Raw genomic sequence first — 14,926 nt, 5'->3', positions numbered from 1 at the left:
TCACCTAGCTAGGAGTTTAGAAATTGTAACTGGGACTTTATTTTTCCAGTCTCCTGTGGACGCCGCGAATCCCTAGCGTTTTCTTCTCGGGTAACCCCAGACTTTCATTTTGAGACCAACAAAAAAAACTTTAAAAGGTAACAAAGTGTTTCACAATGTAAGACAGTAAACTACTTAATTAGATTGACTCGGATAGGAGTCACCTTTAGCGGCATTAAGGAGGCATCTTTTACTGAGCCCCAATGACAACAAGGAGTCGCAGTTCCCAAACTAAACACAGCAGATTCTGCAGATGCTGGAAACCTGGAGCAGCACGCACAAAATGCTGGAGGAACTCGGGAAGTCAACGCAAAATCCTGGTTAAACCTGCTGAGTTCCTCCAGCATGTGGCGTGTGGTGCAGTTTCCATCCCGTACTACCGATATTTTAGTCAAACGGGAGCGAGGGAGGTGCAAACAATGACATATACTGTAACCCCAATTTAAATTATAAAGTCATCCGGAGAATGGACACTACGTCAGGTCTGGGGGTATCGACTATGCCTCTGCACCCTTCGGTACACTTAGAATGACACCCCACCTGTTTACACCTGTCTTCGGCTGCCTTCTTCTCAAATTCTGCCTGATCAGCCTTGTCCATGGCATTTTCTTTGTCCAGTTTCAACATCTGCATCTTCTTCTTGAGGGCATCCATGGTGCTGCTGACTCTTTGTTAGAAGTTGCTTGACTTTAGACTGGAGGAGAAGCGTCTTCGGCTCTCGCTGGACGAAGGAGCTGTGCTCTGGACCCAAGCTAGACTGAGGACTCCCGGCGTGGCTCTGCGGGAGAAATAGAATATTTGCGTTTGGTATGGAGGTGGGGTAGGCAGGATTTCCGGAAGAACAAAAAAAAAGACAGAAATGGAATGGCTTTTTAGGGAAGGCAGAGAAAGCGGGATGGTGAGTGTGAGAGGGGCGGTGCTGGCGCGTTGCTGGGACGGATTGTGGGCAGCAGGCGAGCTGGCCGTCTTTGGAAGTGTGAGTCAGCCTCAGCCAGCGAGAGAGAGAGAGAGAGAGAGAGATAAATAGATAAGGAGATATGGGAGAGGGGGAGAGAGAGAAAAAACGAGAAAGAGAGGGAGAGGGAGTGGAATGCGCTCGTTTCTCTCTATTCAAATTCATGGCCACAGTCAGCCCCACGGTTCAGACGGAGGGCGAAAATCTGTCTAACGGAAAACGTGGGTGCTGGACTGTCCAGCACCAATAAATGAACCACCTTCGAAACCGAACTTCCTCACTTCTATTTCATCCATTTCTTAATTGAATACTTTTTAAACATACGAAGTTTTCGGTCCATTGGGGTTGTATTTGTGCGTTTGATGGATGCATGTCTCTTGTTGAGATTGTAATCCGCACAGTGTCATAGAGCACTACAGCGGAGAAACAGGCCCTTCAGCCCATCTAGTCCGTGCCGGCCTGTTGTTCTGCCTAGTCAATCGACCCACACCTGGACCATAGCCCTCCACAACCATCCATGTACTTATCCAAATTTCTCTTAGGTGTTGCAATCAAATCTGCGTCCACCACTTTCGCTGGCTGCTCGCTCCAAACTTGCATCATCCTCTGAGTGAAAGTTCCCCTTCAGTTTCCTCTTAAATCTTTTGCCTTTCACCCTTGACCTATGAACCCAGTTCTAGTTTCAGCCAGCCTCAGCAGAAAAAGCCTGCCTGCTTTGACCCTATCTATCTATCATCATCATCATCTATCTATGCCCTCATAATTTGTATACCTCTTCTCCTCCCCTATTCTAACTTTGCCAGATCCTCAAGTCCCAGCAACATCCTTGTAAGTTTACTCAGTTTCAGATAATCTTACCAGAGAGGAAGGGGGCTTCCAGCCCATCTGGTCTGTCAGCAGGAACATATTTCTGATTCAGATTAGTTTATTGTCATGTGCACTGAAATTCCATGTTCACCTGCAGCTCACAGAGTAACAATATGTGTAGCAAGAATAAATATAGGAACCAGCACTGAAACGACAATAGAATGGTGCAAAGTATACTAGCCAATATTTTGCCCCATTCCTGCTGGTTCCTTCCCCTGCCTCCTTGTGACCTGTTCGATTTCACAGCACCATCAAATCCTCTCACTTCTCCTGCCACCTTCCTGTGCTTGGAATGGGTTGCAGGAACCAAATGCCCTGCTGAGCACTTTGATAGTTTGGTATACCTCTGTCAAATCTCCACTCATTCCCCTACGCTCCAGGGATACTTGGGGAGGGGAATCTGTCAGCAGTGGTGCTACCATGTACCTGTTGACCTTTGTCTTCCCAGTCGGTGAGAGAGTCTGTGAATTTTGCTAATCCTGCCCATGTATTCCGAGAATGCTGTGACACAAACCCACTCGGTCACTCAGAATCAGGCTGATTGCCACTGACATATATTGTGAAATCTGTCATTGGTAACAGGACTGTACAGGCATAACAAATTACCATAAGTTACATCATAAATGGTTATAAACGTTTTGTGGAAGAGGAATAGTGAGGACGTGTTCATGGGTTCATGGACCATTCAGAAGTCTGAAGGCAGAGGGAAAGAAACAGGTCCAAAAACATTGGGTTGGGTCTTCAGGCCCAGCTCCAAGATTTAGAACCCGTATCTTCTGCCTGATGGTAGCGATGAGAGGAAGACATGTCCAGGAAAGTGAGGTTCCTAATATTGAATGCCACCTTCCTGAGGCACCACATTTGGAAGATGTCCTCAGTGGTGGAGAGGCCTGACACTGATGGAGCAGTCCGACCCTACAATCCTCTGCAGCCTCTTGGGATCCTGTGCATTGGCATTAGATAGTGATGCAACCAGTGAATATTCTCTATCTGTAGAAATTTGCGAGACTCTTTGGCGACATAACAAGTTGCCTCAAACTCCTAATGAAGCAAAGCTGTTGTCATGCCTCCTTCGTAACTGCACCAATAGGTTGGGCCTAGGATATGTCCTCTGAGACGCTGACGCCCAGGAACTTGAAACAGCTCACTCCTTCCACTCAGTGAGGATTGGTATGCGTTCCCCCAACTTCCCCTTTCCTGAAATCCATAATCACCAACTGATCTTGGTGATCTCACTCACTAACCAGTCTGACAAGACCCATATCTGTCACCCACAACCAGTCCAGCATCATCTGGTTTTCTCACTAACTAACTAACTAACCAACAAAGCATCATCACTTGCTCACATCCTAATCTGGCATCACCACAGCCACTTAGGTCATTTGATAAAAGCTACTAATGATCTCGCAGTTTATCGTTTACCTGTACTGTACTTTCTCTGTAGCTGTTACACTTTATTCTGCATTGTTATTGTTTTACCTTGTTCGAACTCAATGCTTACTGTGTAATGATCAGATGTGTATGATCAGTATGCAAGACAAGTTTTTCTCTGTATCTTGGTGACAATAATAAACCAATACAAAAACTACTTATTCTTTAACTAATCTAGCAGGTCACCATAGTGCAGCTCATTAACCAATCCCTAGCATCCTGCTGTCTATCATTCTATGATGATTATGAGGACACACAGTCCCCTTTTATTGTCAATTAGTAATGCATGCATTAAGAAATGATAAAGATGTTTTTCCAGAATGATATCATGAAAGCACTTGACAAACTGACTTAAAAACTAACAAAAACCACATAATTATAACATATAGTTACAACAGTGCAAAGCAATGTCGTAATTTGATAAGAACAGACCATGGCACAGTAAAAGTCTCAAAGTCTCTCAAAAGTCCCATCATCTCACGCAGACGGTAAAACTCCAGCGCCACCAACTTGCCGATGCAGCATCCCAGAAGCATCCGACCACAGTCCGACTCCGAGTCTGTCCAAAAAACTCCGAGCCTCCGACCACCTATTCGACACTGAGCATCATCTCTGCCGAGCGTTTCAACCCTGGCCCCGGCAACAGGCGATACACAAAGCCGAGAATCTGGGGCCTTCGTCTTCGTCTTCGTCTCTTGTCTAGTATTACCTCACTCATTAAGTAAATAGCCTGGCCCCCGCCTCCTGTTCACTCAATAACGATCTGGCCTAATCCCAGTCTCTCACAAATTAACTGGATTAACACACCACCACTCATTCACTCTCTAAACAATTGTTTATTCTCCTAACACACAGAAACTGGAATAATTGTACTTTTTCTTAAACCCCTTTTTGCACCAAAATAAATTTTTGCAGTCTTTGTTAATGTCCGGCTTTGGTCTGTTTAGGTCTGCTTAGGCAAGGAATGGGTCAGACCTCAATTGGAGTATTGGGCCCCTTATCTAAGAAAGGGAAAGGGGAGGTTCATGAGAATAATCACAGGATTAAAAAGGTTAATATATGAGGAGCGGTTGATGGCTCCGGGTTTGGACTCGCTGGGGTTTAGAACTGATTGAAACCCTCATAAGAAGTGGCTTGAAGTGCGTAGAGAAGTGATGGGCATAATAGAAAGAGGAGGCTGGCAGCTAATTGAATGGTTGATCAGATTAACTCCCCGGGGGAAGAAACTTCTCAAATGCTGTGAAGTTTTTGTTTTAATGGCTCCATAGTGCTTACCATGAAGGTAGCTTTTGGAAAAGGCAGTTTACGGAGGGTGGGGGGGGGGAGGGGAGAGGTAGTGTTCACGAACTATGTAGCAAAAACCTCAAAGGGAAAAATGGTGACATATTTATTTTTTCTTTATGCCAATTGAATCAGATTCAGAATCAGAATCGGGTTTAATATCACTGGCACATGCCATGAAATTTGTTACCTTTGCAGCAGCAGTACAATGCAATATATGATAATAAAGAAAAATACTGAATTACAGTAAATCTATATATTATAATACCTAAATTAATTAAGTAGTGCAAAAACAGAAACAAAAAAAGAAATGAGTAATATTCATCAGTTCAATATCCTTTAAGAAATCAGTTTGGCAGAGGGGAAGAAGCTCTTCCTGAATCACTGAGTGGTGCTTTCAGGCTTCTGTACCTCCTTCCTGATGCTAACAATGAGAAGAGGGCATATCTTGGGTGATGGTGGTCCTTAATGGCAGACACCGTCTTTTTGAAGCACTGCTCCTTGAAGATGTCTTGGAAACTGCAGAGGCTCGTACCCGTGATGGAGCTGACTAACTTGGAACTCTCTGCAGCTTACTTCGATCCTGTGCAGTAGTCCACCCATACCAGATAGTGATGCAGCCAGTTAGATTACCCTCCATAGTACCTCTGTAGAAATTTGGAGTGTTTTAGGTGACACAAGAAATCTTCTCAAACTCCTGATTATTTATAGGTGCTGTCTTGCCTTCTTTATAGCTGCATAAAAATGTTGAGACCAGGTTAGGTTCTCAGAGATATTGACACCCAGGAACTTGAAATTGCTCACTCTTTCAACTTGTGATCCTTAATGCGAGTTTCCACTATGCACCCCATCTGGCTCAAGATGATCGAAGATGATCTGGGACTCAGGACAGCTGGCACTTACAGGATTCCCTGTGAATGCAGAGCAGCATATATTGGCCAGAGGGGGTGCACGCTGGAAACACACATCAAAGAGCACAGAAGGTGTATCTTACCTTTCTTGAAATTAATCTATTTCCTTACCTTTCATAAATTTTAAAAACTCATAAGGCAAACCTAACAAATTTCTGTTAAATAACTGGCTTAAGCCAAAATGGGATTTAATTTTTCCAAAATAGTCTCGGTAGATTTAATTTAAATTAAGGTTGTAAATTGATTTTAATTAATGCTATCTACAACATGAGAATTTATTGATAATGTTGAATAGTAAAGTTACTAAAAACCATAAGCCAAAACAATATGAATAAAAATATAGTCTAAAATACAATTTTATACAAGACTTTGGAAAAACATTTTCTTACTAAGTGACATGATCAGGCTCAAATATTGGCCTAGCATGTCAAATTTGTGCTTGTTTTTTGCTGCACAAATACTCAATTGTGGGTTGAACTTGAGATAAGTACACATGGATTTCATCTTCAACTGAAATGAGGTGATTTCTATCCTTGCTCTTGATGCTTATTAAACAAGAAAAAGCTTGCTCACACATGTAAGAAGTTGAAAACTGCAGCAAAATGTCCTATGAATAATAGGATACTCTTCTTCCACAGAAATCCAGAACGTGTCCAGGGTCAGGTCAATAAATCCCATCTTGAGTGCATGATCAGAGTGCAGCTCACAAAGTTTTTCCTCTTCTCTCAAAGTCAGGTTCTCAGGCTGAGCAGAAGATTCAGAGAAAGGGCCCCTTACCCAGTCATACACTTGTGTTGAAAAGGCGGAAAAATATTGTTCAATTTTGTTCCACAGTTCTTCCAGGTAGTTTTCAATAAGACTCAAGACTTTCTGATATCTTTCCTTATTCTCAAGCCCAAGCAGCAGTGGAACCATTTCAAGGTTTCCTTTTGCAACATGATTTCTCCTAAGATTCAGTTTCCTTTTAAATCCAAGAATCTTGTCACTTGAAGTCAAAACATTTTCTCCAGGGCCTTGCAGAGACTTGTTCATCTGGTTCATATGATGAAAAATTCACATTCTCGAGTGAACTGGTCTTTGATTAGTAAAGTTAACCAATTTTGTAGCATCATCTAGAACGTTTTTTTTCATTTCATCTCCAAGAGTTTTTGATGTTCGCACATCTCGGTGAAGAAAGCAGTGTGTAGTGATAACGTCAGGATTTTCTTTTATTACAAGAGAAATGAAACCTCTCACGGAGCCAACCATTGATGGGGCACCATCAGTACAGATGCCAGCACAGTTTCTCCCAGACAGACCTTCTGTTTCCAGATATGAAGACAAAACATTAAATACATCTTGGCCTTTGTTTGTTTCAGGCAGCTCTTCGCAATAGGAAAAGTTTTCTTGAATTTCACCATCACTTACAAAATCTTACAAATGTTACAATGTGGCATTGCCAAAATCTGTTGACTCATCAGCCTGGATAGAGGAGCTGCTGTTTTTCAGTTTATTACACAAATTCTCTTCAGCATCATGTTACATGTCATCAATACGTCAACTTATCATACTGTTTGAGAGTGAAACTCTTTCAATTCCTCATACTGCATTTGCCCAGCATTTTACCCACCATAATTTTATATGCCGGCATTATTACGTTCTCGCCAACTGTGTGACTTTTCCTTTTCTGGGTAATAAGTTGCTAAATAACTTGCTGCCTGAGTATTTTACTTACTGTGACTTTATTAACAAATGCTTTACTCTGTTTTGAGATTCCAATAGCCGTTTAAAATAATCAGCACTTTTATGTGTCATATGGCTGTGATTTGCAGTTAAACGCCTTTTCAATTTTGCTTCAGTCATTGCTAAATTTGTAAGTTGTTTGCCACGGACTAGGCACAATATAATAGGACAACTTGGATCACCAGTCCATGTAAAACCCATTGATATGTAGTTTTCTTTGTAAAGATGGATTTTTTGTGTCTGTTGTTGGACTTGTGCTGTGAAATGACTCAGAAGGTTGTGTTTTTTCATCATTAACCTCATCAGAATTGTCTGTAGAACTAGGTCTAGAATTCTCCTCTTCCATCTCACACCTCCTCTTCAAAAATCACCACAATGAACCATCAGACATGCCTGTAACATCCTTTCTTTACAATGAAAAGTTCTCTCAATTTTCTAATACACTGGGTGAGTTTCTTTGCTCCTATAAGTCAGTCAGTAGCACTTAAGGGGAAGTTGGGGGAGGGAGAGGCTGAAGTCACAATCCAAGTTGGCTGAGTCCATTCAATGCTCGGAAATCACACTTCACACTCCCCATCAGCCTGCCGTCCTCCCCTCTGTGCAATACAGCACTCACCAAATATCAACAGCCCCTCTACCTTGCATCAAATACTGAGAAAAGACTTAACCAGATAAACACGGTCCTACTGTGCACTGCCATACTGGGCTGAGAGACCTCTGATGAGATTGCCAATTGCGAATGAGGCTGCTCGGTCACTGCCCACCACTGCAAGTGCTAGTATTGTGCATTGCTCGAAGTTCAAAATCAGATTTTTAAAAAATAATCATCTCTCACAGAGCCCTAGGGTTCCACTGAACCCTGGTTGAGAAACTCTGCTGTAGAGACTGTTGTGTTTGGAAAACCCAGGAGATCAGCAGCTTCTGAGATACTCTGATCCCATCTGGCACCAACAATAATTCCATGGTCATAGCCATTCAGATCATGTTTTCCCCAATCTGATGTTTGCTCTGAACAACAACTGAAGCTCCTGATCATGTTTGAATGCTTTTATGCATTGAGTTGCTGCCACATGATTAGCTGATTAGATCTTTGCATTAATGAGTTATACAGGTGTATCTAATAAAGTGGCCACTGAATGTATGTTGTAAACTTGAATGTGTGTCACATTCCAGAATACTCCTAAATTTGACTACTGAAGAATCAAACAATATTTTTATTGCAGGTGTTAAAAAGTCCCTTTCCAAATATTCCAAATATTTAAAACATTTGCATATTCCTTTTCAGAATTTCAGTATTCAGAATTTCACATTTTGTGTAATGCTGGCAATCTTGTATTTTCAGGGGGAACTTTTATAAAACAAATTCATTTGTGGCGTCCTTGTGCCATGGGTTTATGGAGTCATGAAAAACCAGAAATACCAAAGGTGTGACACATGATGAAAGACGAGAACCAGGAGATTGTTGCCATTCACGTCAAGAATCCAGACCCATTGTTGACTCGGCTCATGTATCAGGGAAGTTAGCCACAAATATTCTCCTGTTTTGTCTGATCTTTGTACAAACACACTTTTAATCACAGGTTTTAACTTTGACATTCGGAGGGTTATTAGTTAGTGATCCTTTTGTCACCAACAATTTACTAGCTCAGGGAGGTTCACAATATCTGCTCTGTTCTTAATGCATTAAAAATAGCATAAAGAAAATATCCTCAGAAAGCTTGTCAGAATGGACTTGAAATCCGAAACTCACTACGCATGACTGAAAGGAAGGAATTTAAAAATGTCACTGCAACTTTTTGGATCCAATAGAATCTTAAACAATTTCAATTATGTTTTATGGACTGTTTTTTGGATTTGTTACCAAGCTGAAACTTAGAAGTTTTATGGTGATTTAATGTGAATTTAAAATATCTTTACCCAGAGTTCCACTTATTCTATGTTGCCAAGTAACATTAAATCAACTGTTTACAAACGCTGCTAAATTAGGCACTTTCTACATTTAAGGACATTCATGGAAGCTGTTTATTAAATAGGCAGCACAATTTGTTTAACTAGTGCCAAAACAGATGAGATCTATTCCAATTCCTTAAATTTAATAAGTCTGATAAATAGACACAGGGACAGACAAGCAATCCAGAATAAACCTCAATAGCAATGGGTTTCATATGTCTTAGAGATTTTCTGTTATTTCAATAACTGTGGAATGCTAAAACTGACCTCAATAATTTCAAGTTAAGAAAGAGGAGTTGCAGTTTCTGTTTCTGATTCAGAATCTAACAATTCTAGCTGGAACTACATGAGTGAACATTGAGTCCAGCTCAAGAGTTCAGATAGGGTGAGGAAAAGATCTTAATTTGTCACATGTACATTGAAACACTGAAATATACCATAAAATGCATCATTTGTCTCATTGACCAACATGAGTTTGTGCTGGGGGCCATGTTTCTGGTGCCAACATAGCATGCCCACAGCTTACTAACCCTCACGTCTTTGGAATGTGAGAGGAAACCAAAGTAACCAGAGGAAATCCATTTTGTCTCCATGCCTTAAAGGTCATTTATGCCTTCTCTCTCTCTCTCTCTCTCTGTGACTTGCTGAGTATTTCTAAGATTTTATTTTGCTGACATTTAAGGATGGCATTCCACCAATAAGCAGGATATTGGCACAAAAGAGGTCAGTGCTGTATGGCAGCAATGCACAATCCGCTGGTGGAACTCAGTGAGTTAAGTGCAGGGTTTTCTCCCAGAACGACGACACTCCAGTTCCCTCCTCAGATACTGCTCAACCCACAGAGTTCATCCAGTGTATATTGTATTGCTCCAGATCCCAGCCTCATGTGTCCATATCGTTGAATGGCCTGTTGGGATTGTGACTGATTACTGCTTACTCACCCTCCAGTGAAAATATTAGTGTAGGGTGTGGTAGGGAAGGGAAGTCCTCAGAAATAGTTGAGATCATCTAGCCTATGGTTAGGACTAAGTATGGAAGATCTGTCACACACAGTAGTTAGGCAACAGTCTGATACAATTAATGCACACTCCATGCTACTGAGTATGTCTTTCTTGTGCCTTAGCGTGCTGGACAGGAATACTGTAAACTCTTTACGGTCAGGCTAGTGATTATTAACCATCTTTCCAACTATAATCAGGTAAAGGGGGGGTAGTGGGGGAGTGGTTTGCATAGATAAGGACAATAGTTGGCATGGAGCTACTGGGTTGAAGGGCTAGTTTCTGTGCCCACCACTCCATGACCCTTGCCATCTCCACCCTCTATGCAGCCATGAAATTGGTTTTCCTGTACTCTGAATGTCACTTGGAAGACGCTTGGAGAGGAAAAGAGAATCAAGTTACACTCTGGAGAAACTTCAATGATCATTAAGCATGGATCTGCAGGCTCCTATACCTCCTCCCTGATGGTAGTAATGGGAAGAAAGCATGTCCTGGATGGCAAGTGTCCTTAATGATGGGTACAACCTTCTTGAGGCACATCCTCTTGAAAATTCCTCAGATTCCTAGTGCCTGTGATGGAACTGGCTGAGTCAACAACCCTCTACAGCCTCTTGCGACTCTGCGTGTTGGAGAATCCATACAATGTGGTGGTGCAACCAGTCAGAATGCTCTCCATGATACATCTATAGGAATTCACTAGTGTCTTTGGTGACAGACCAGATCTCCTCAAACTCCTACTGTAATGGACCAGCTAATGTGCCTTCTTCATGATGACATCAATGTGTTGGGCCCAAGATGGATTCTCTGAGATATTGACACACAGGATCTTGAAGCTACTCGCCCTTTCCACTCCTGACTCCTCATTGAGGACGGTTGCATGTTCTCCTGACTTCCCCTTCCTGAATAGATCTGTACTACCACCACTAATCAAGTTAGCCATGTCCAAAGGGAGACAACTGTAATCTGGCCTAACAATCAGTAGGTACAGTGGATTCTGGTTAATTGGTTAATTGGGGAAGCCGCTTATTTGGGACAACCCTTAACGAACAAAAACAAATCGAGAAAATAGTTGGGATTGCCTTTGTTCATTTGGGTCACTATGCCGCATGGTTGGACAGGAGACTGTTGCCAAACGGTTTCCAACTAGTGGTGGTCGTGTGTACTGGTATGGCTGTTAGATGCTACAGTGTGCTTGGAGCGAACAGTTGTTAAATAGCATCAGCTACATACGCTTGTGTTATGTTATCAATTCTGGCCGCCACATGCCAATACAAAAAAGCAATTATTTGGGATAATTCTGTTTTTTTAATTTTGACTTAAAAAAAATTCAGACCTTAGCCAAGATGTCACAAAAAGATTTGACATTAGCCAAAAAAATTACTTGAGGTGACTGCACTGATTTTGTTCATTCACAGTCAATCAAAAGAACATGGCAGCATACACTGGATGAATTTCTCTGCGATAATAATTAGGAACTAATACACAGTTTTATAGTAGTAGTGGTAGTGTTCCAATTTGTTCTGTATTTTATTTAAATACATAACTTGCTACTCAGTTAAATGGTAACTGTTGCTTTTACACCTTTTTAAATATTTCCATGGAAGTTCGGCTGATTGGGGCAACACTCACAAAATTCTGGAGGAACTCAGTAGATGAGGCAGCATCTATGGAAATGAATAAACAGTGAAGGGCTGAATGGCCTACTCCTGCACCTATTGTCTATTGTCAACATTTCAGGCCGAGACCCTTGTACAGAACTGGAAGGAAAGGGGGAAGACACCAGAATAAAGAGATGAGGGAGGTGAAGGAGGATTAGGTAGAAGGTGATCGGTGAAGCCAGGGGGGGTGGGAAAAGTACAGTGCTGTAAAAGAAGGAATCTGATAGGGGAGGAGAGTGGAACAACGGAGAAAGGGACAGAGGAGGTGCACCAGGCGGAGGTGATAGGACAGTGAGAAGAAGAGTTAAGAGGCCAGAGTGGGGAATAGAAGAAGGTGGTGGGGCACAATTGCCAGAGGGAGAAATCGATGTTCATACCATCAGGTTGGTGGCTACCTAAACAGAATATGAGGTGTTTGCTCCTCTACCTTGAGAGCGGCAAAAGTCGAGGGCATGGACTGACATGTCAGAGAGGGAATAGGGATAGGAATGCTTGGCCACTGGGAAATCGCACTTTTGGCAGGTGGAGCGGAGATGCTCAAAAAAATGGTGCCCCCAATTTATGGCAGGTCTCACCAATGTAGCGGAGGCCTCATCAGGAACACTGGACACAATAGCTGACTCCAGCAGACTTGCAGGCAAAGTGTTGCCTCATCAGGAAGGATCGTTTGGAGACCTGCGAGGAGGTGAATGGGCAGGTGTAGTACTTCTGTCACTTGCAGCGATATCTGCCAGGAGGGAGATTAGTGGGGAGGGATGAATGGACAAGGGAATTATGGAGGGAGCAATTCCTGCAGAAGGAGGTGAATCGGGTGGGGGGAGATAAAGATGAGTTTGGTAGTAGGATCCCGCTTAAGATGGCGGAAGTTGTGGAGGCTCATGGTTGGTAGGTGAGGACAAGAGGAACTCTATCCTTGTTAAGGCAGTGGAAAGATAAGATGATCACAGATGTCTGGGAAATGGAGGAGATGTGATTGAGGGCAGCATCAATGTTGGAGGAAGGGAAGTCCTGTTCTTTGAAGGACAACACATCTCTGATGTCCTGGAATGGAAAGCCTCAACCTGGGAACAGATGCGGCGGAGACGAAGGAACTGAGAAAAGGGAAAAGCCGTGGGAATCCGTAGGCTTTTTAAAAAGATGTCAGTAGACAGTTTGTCTGCAGAGATGGATGCATGAAGCAGCACCAATGTAGGGCAGGAAGACTTGGGGAGATTTACCAGGTAGGCTTGGAACATGGATTGTTCTACGTAACCAACGGAAAGGGAGGCCTAGCTGGGCCCCATGTGGGTGTCCTTCAGTTTGCAGGAAGTGGGAAGAGTCAAAGGAGAAATTTGGTGAGGACCACTTCTGCCTAACAGAGGAGGGTGGTGGTGGAGGGAAGTGGTTGGGTCCTTTATTGAGAAAGAAGCAGAAAGCTTTAAGGTGTTTTTGATGGGGATAGAGATGTATATGGACAGGATATCTATGATGTAAATGAGGTGACCTGGGCCAGGGAATTGAAAGTTGTTGAGGAGATTGAGAGCATGTGAAGTGTTGCAGATGTAGGTGGGAAGGGACTGAATCAAGGGGAGGGAATGGAGTCAAAGTATGTGACACGGATTCAGTGGGGCAGGGGCAGGCAGAAACAATGGGCCTAGCCCTACAGTCAGGTTTGTGGATCTTGGGTAGGAGGTAGAAATTAGCAGTGCAGGGTAAGGGAACTATGAGTTTGGTAGCAGCGGATGGGAGTTCTCCAGAGTTGATGAGGTTAGTGATGTTGTTAGAGATAATGTTCTGACAGTCCAGAGTAGGGTCCTTTCAAGGGGTACGTAAGAAGTGGTGTTTGGCCTCAGCAAGGTATAGGTCAGTCTACCATGCTACAACAGCACCCCTTTGTCTGCGGGTTTGATGGTAAGGTTGGGATTGGTGTGGACAGAGTGGAGGACAGTGCGTTCAGAGGGCATAAGGTTCGAGGAAGAAAGAGGGGTGAAGTTCAGCCAGGTGATGTCTCCTCTGCAACTAGAGATGAAAAGGTCCAGAGCAGGCAGAGAACCAGAGTATCCAAGAAGCGGAGGGAGGTTGGAGATGGGAGAAGGGGTCGTTGGTGCAGATTGGAGAATTCCTGCCAAAGAAGTGGGCTTGGTGACAGACAGAAGAGGAACTTGGTGTTGTGGTGAGAGCAAAGCTTGCCAAGGTGCGGGTGAAGACGAGTCAAGGTAAGGCCCTTGCTGAGGACAGAACTTTCCACCTCAGAAAGGGGAAGGAACGGTGAAGGCATGGCAGGGATTAGGGTGGGGGGGGGAAGAGCTGCTGGCATCAGAGGAGGGGGGAGGGTTGAGTTGTTCAGGGAAGGTAGGGTGGGATGAAGGTGGAGGCTCTGAGAACCCAAGAGGTAGAGGGGGAGGCTGACAGACCCAACGCTGGAGGGTGGTGGTGGGGGAGGGGGAGCCAGGAGGCCCAGCGTCAGCAAGAAAGGTCTCAGCCTGAAGTTTAATTGAGGAAGTGTTTAATTGGGCCAAAATATACTGGTTCTGATGTGTCCCAATTAGCAGAATGCACAGTATCAGCAAAAACAATTATCAGGCCAACTGGTATCTCTGGAAGCAAAAGGACCATATTGACCTTCATCAGAGGGCCACAAGTATTTGCCATCGTTACATTTTCTGTTTATGATAGTTCATGTAGAAGTGACTGTGCCCAGTTCTTGTAAAGATTAATTCTGCATTTTCACTTTGAGAACATTCTCTATAGCTAGTGTGGATTTGCTACTGGATTAATGGGACAGATTAAGGCCAAATTTAATAGCCTGGCATTCAGAAAGTACTATAGGCTCTCAATAACCGGAGAATTATGTATCATCCCACAGTCAATAACTTTGATGGCCTTACACATTCATGCCAATAGCATGACAATACCTTAATTTGTGGTGTGAACCTGGTAAGTCTTGCTAACAAGGCAAACTCTATACTTCCTCCCCAAAGCTGAAGACTATCGGCAAACCTAAGTAGTTTCACAACCAAAACAAAGTCCTGTAGCTCAAAGGCAAAAGAGATCACAAATTACTGGAAGCTAAAGAGGTCAAACCAAGAGAAGGTGTAGAAGGTTGCATGGAGGGATGGATGGATGGATGGAAGG

The 14,926-nt window shown here is 43.2% G+C and overlaps 1 protein-coding gene across 2 annotated transcripts in view; it reads right to left on the bottom strand.

The window, feature by feature from the left end:
- Positions 1–945, bottom strand: part of LOC140194947 (uncharacterized) — a 93,585-nt gene extending 92,640 nt beyond the window's left edge. The window contains exon 1 of one of the 2 annotated variants that reach the window (XM_072252395.1): positions 580–945. In XM_072252395.1, coding sequence (XP_072108496.1) covers positions 580–693 — 114 coding nt within the window. In that variant the 5' untranslated portion in view covers positions 694–945. The remainder of the gene's footprint in view (positions 1–579) is intronic. The other variant, XM_072252394.1, reaches the window with a different exon arrangement.
- Positions 946–14,926: the final 13,981 nt, after the last annotated feature.

This window comes from Mobula birostris, chromosome 3 (assembly GCF_030028105.1).
Source record: "Mobula birostris isolate sMobBir1 chromosome 3, sMobBir1.hap1, whole genome shotgun sequence".
NCBI classification, from domain to species: Eukaryota; Metazoa; Chordata; class Chondrichthyes; order Myliobatiformes; family Myliobatidae; genus Mobula; species Mobula birostris.
Note: the sequence above shows the minus strand (reverse complement) of the source record. Positions and strands in the feature narration are given on the sequence as shown.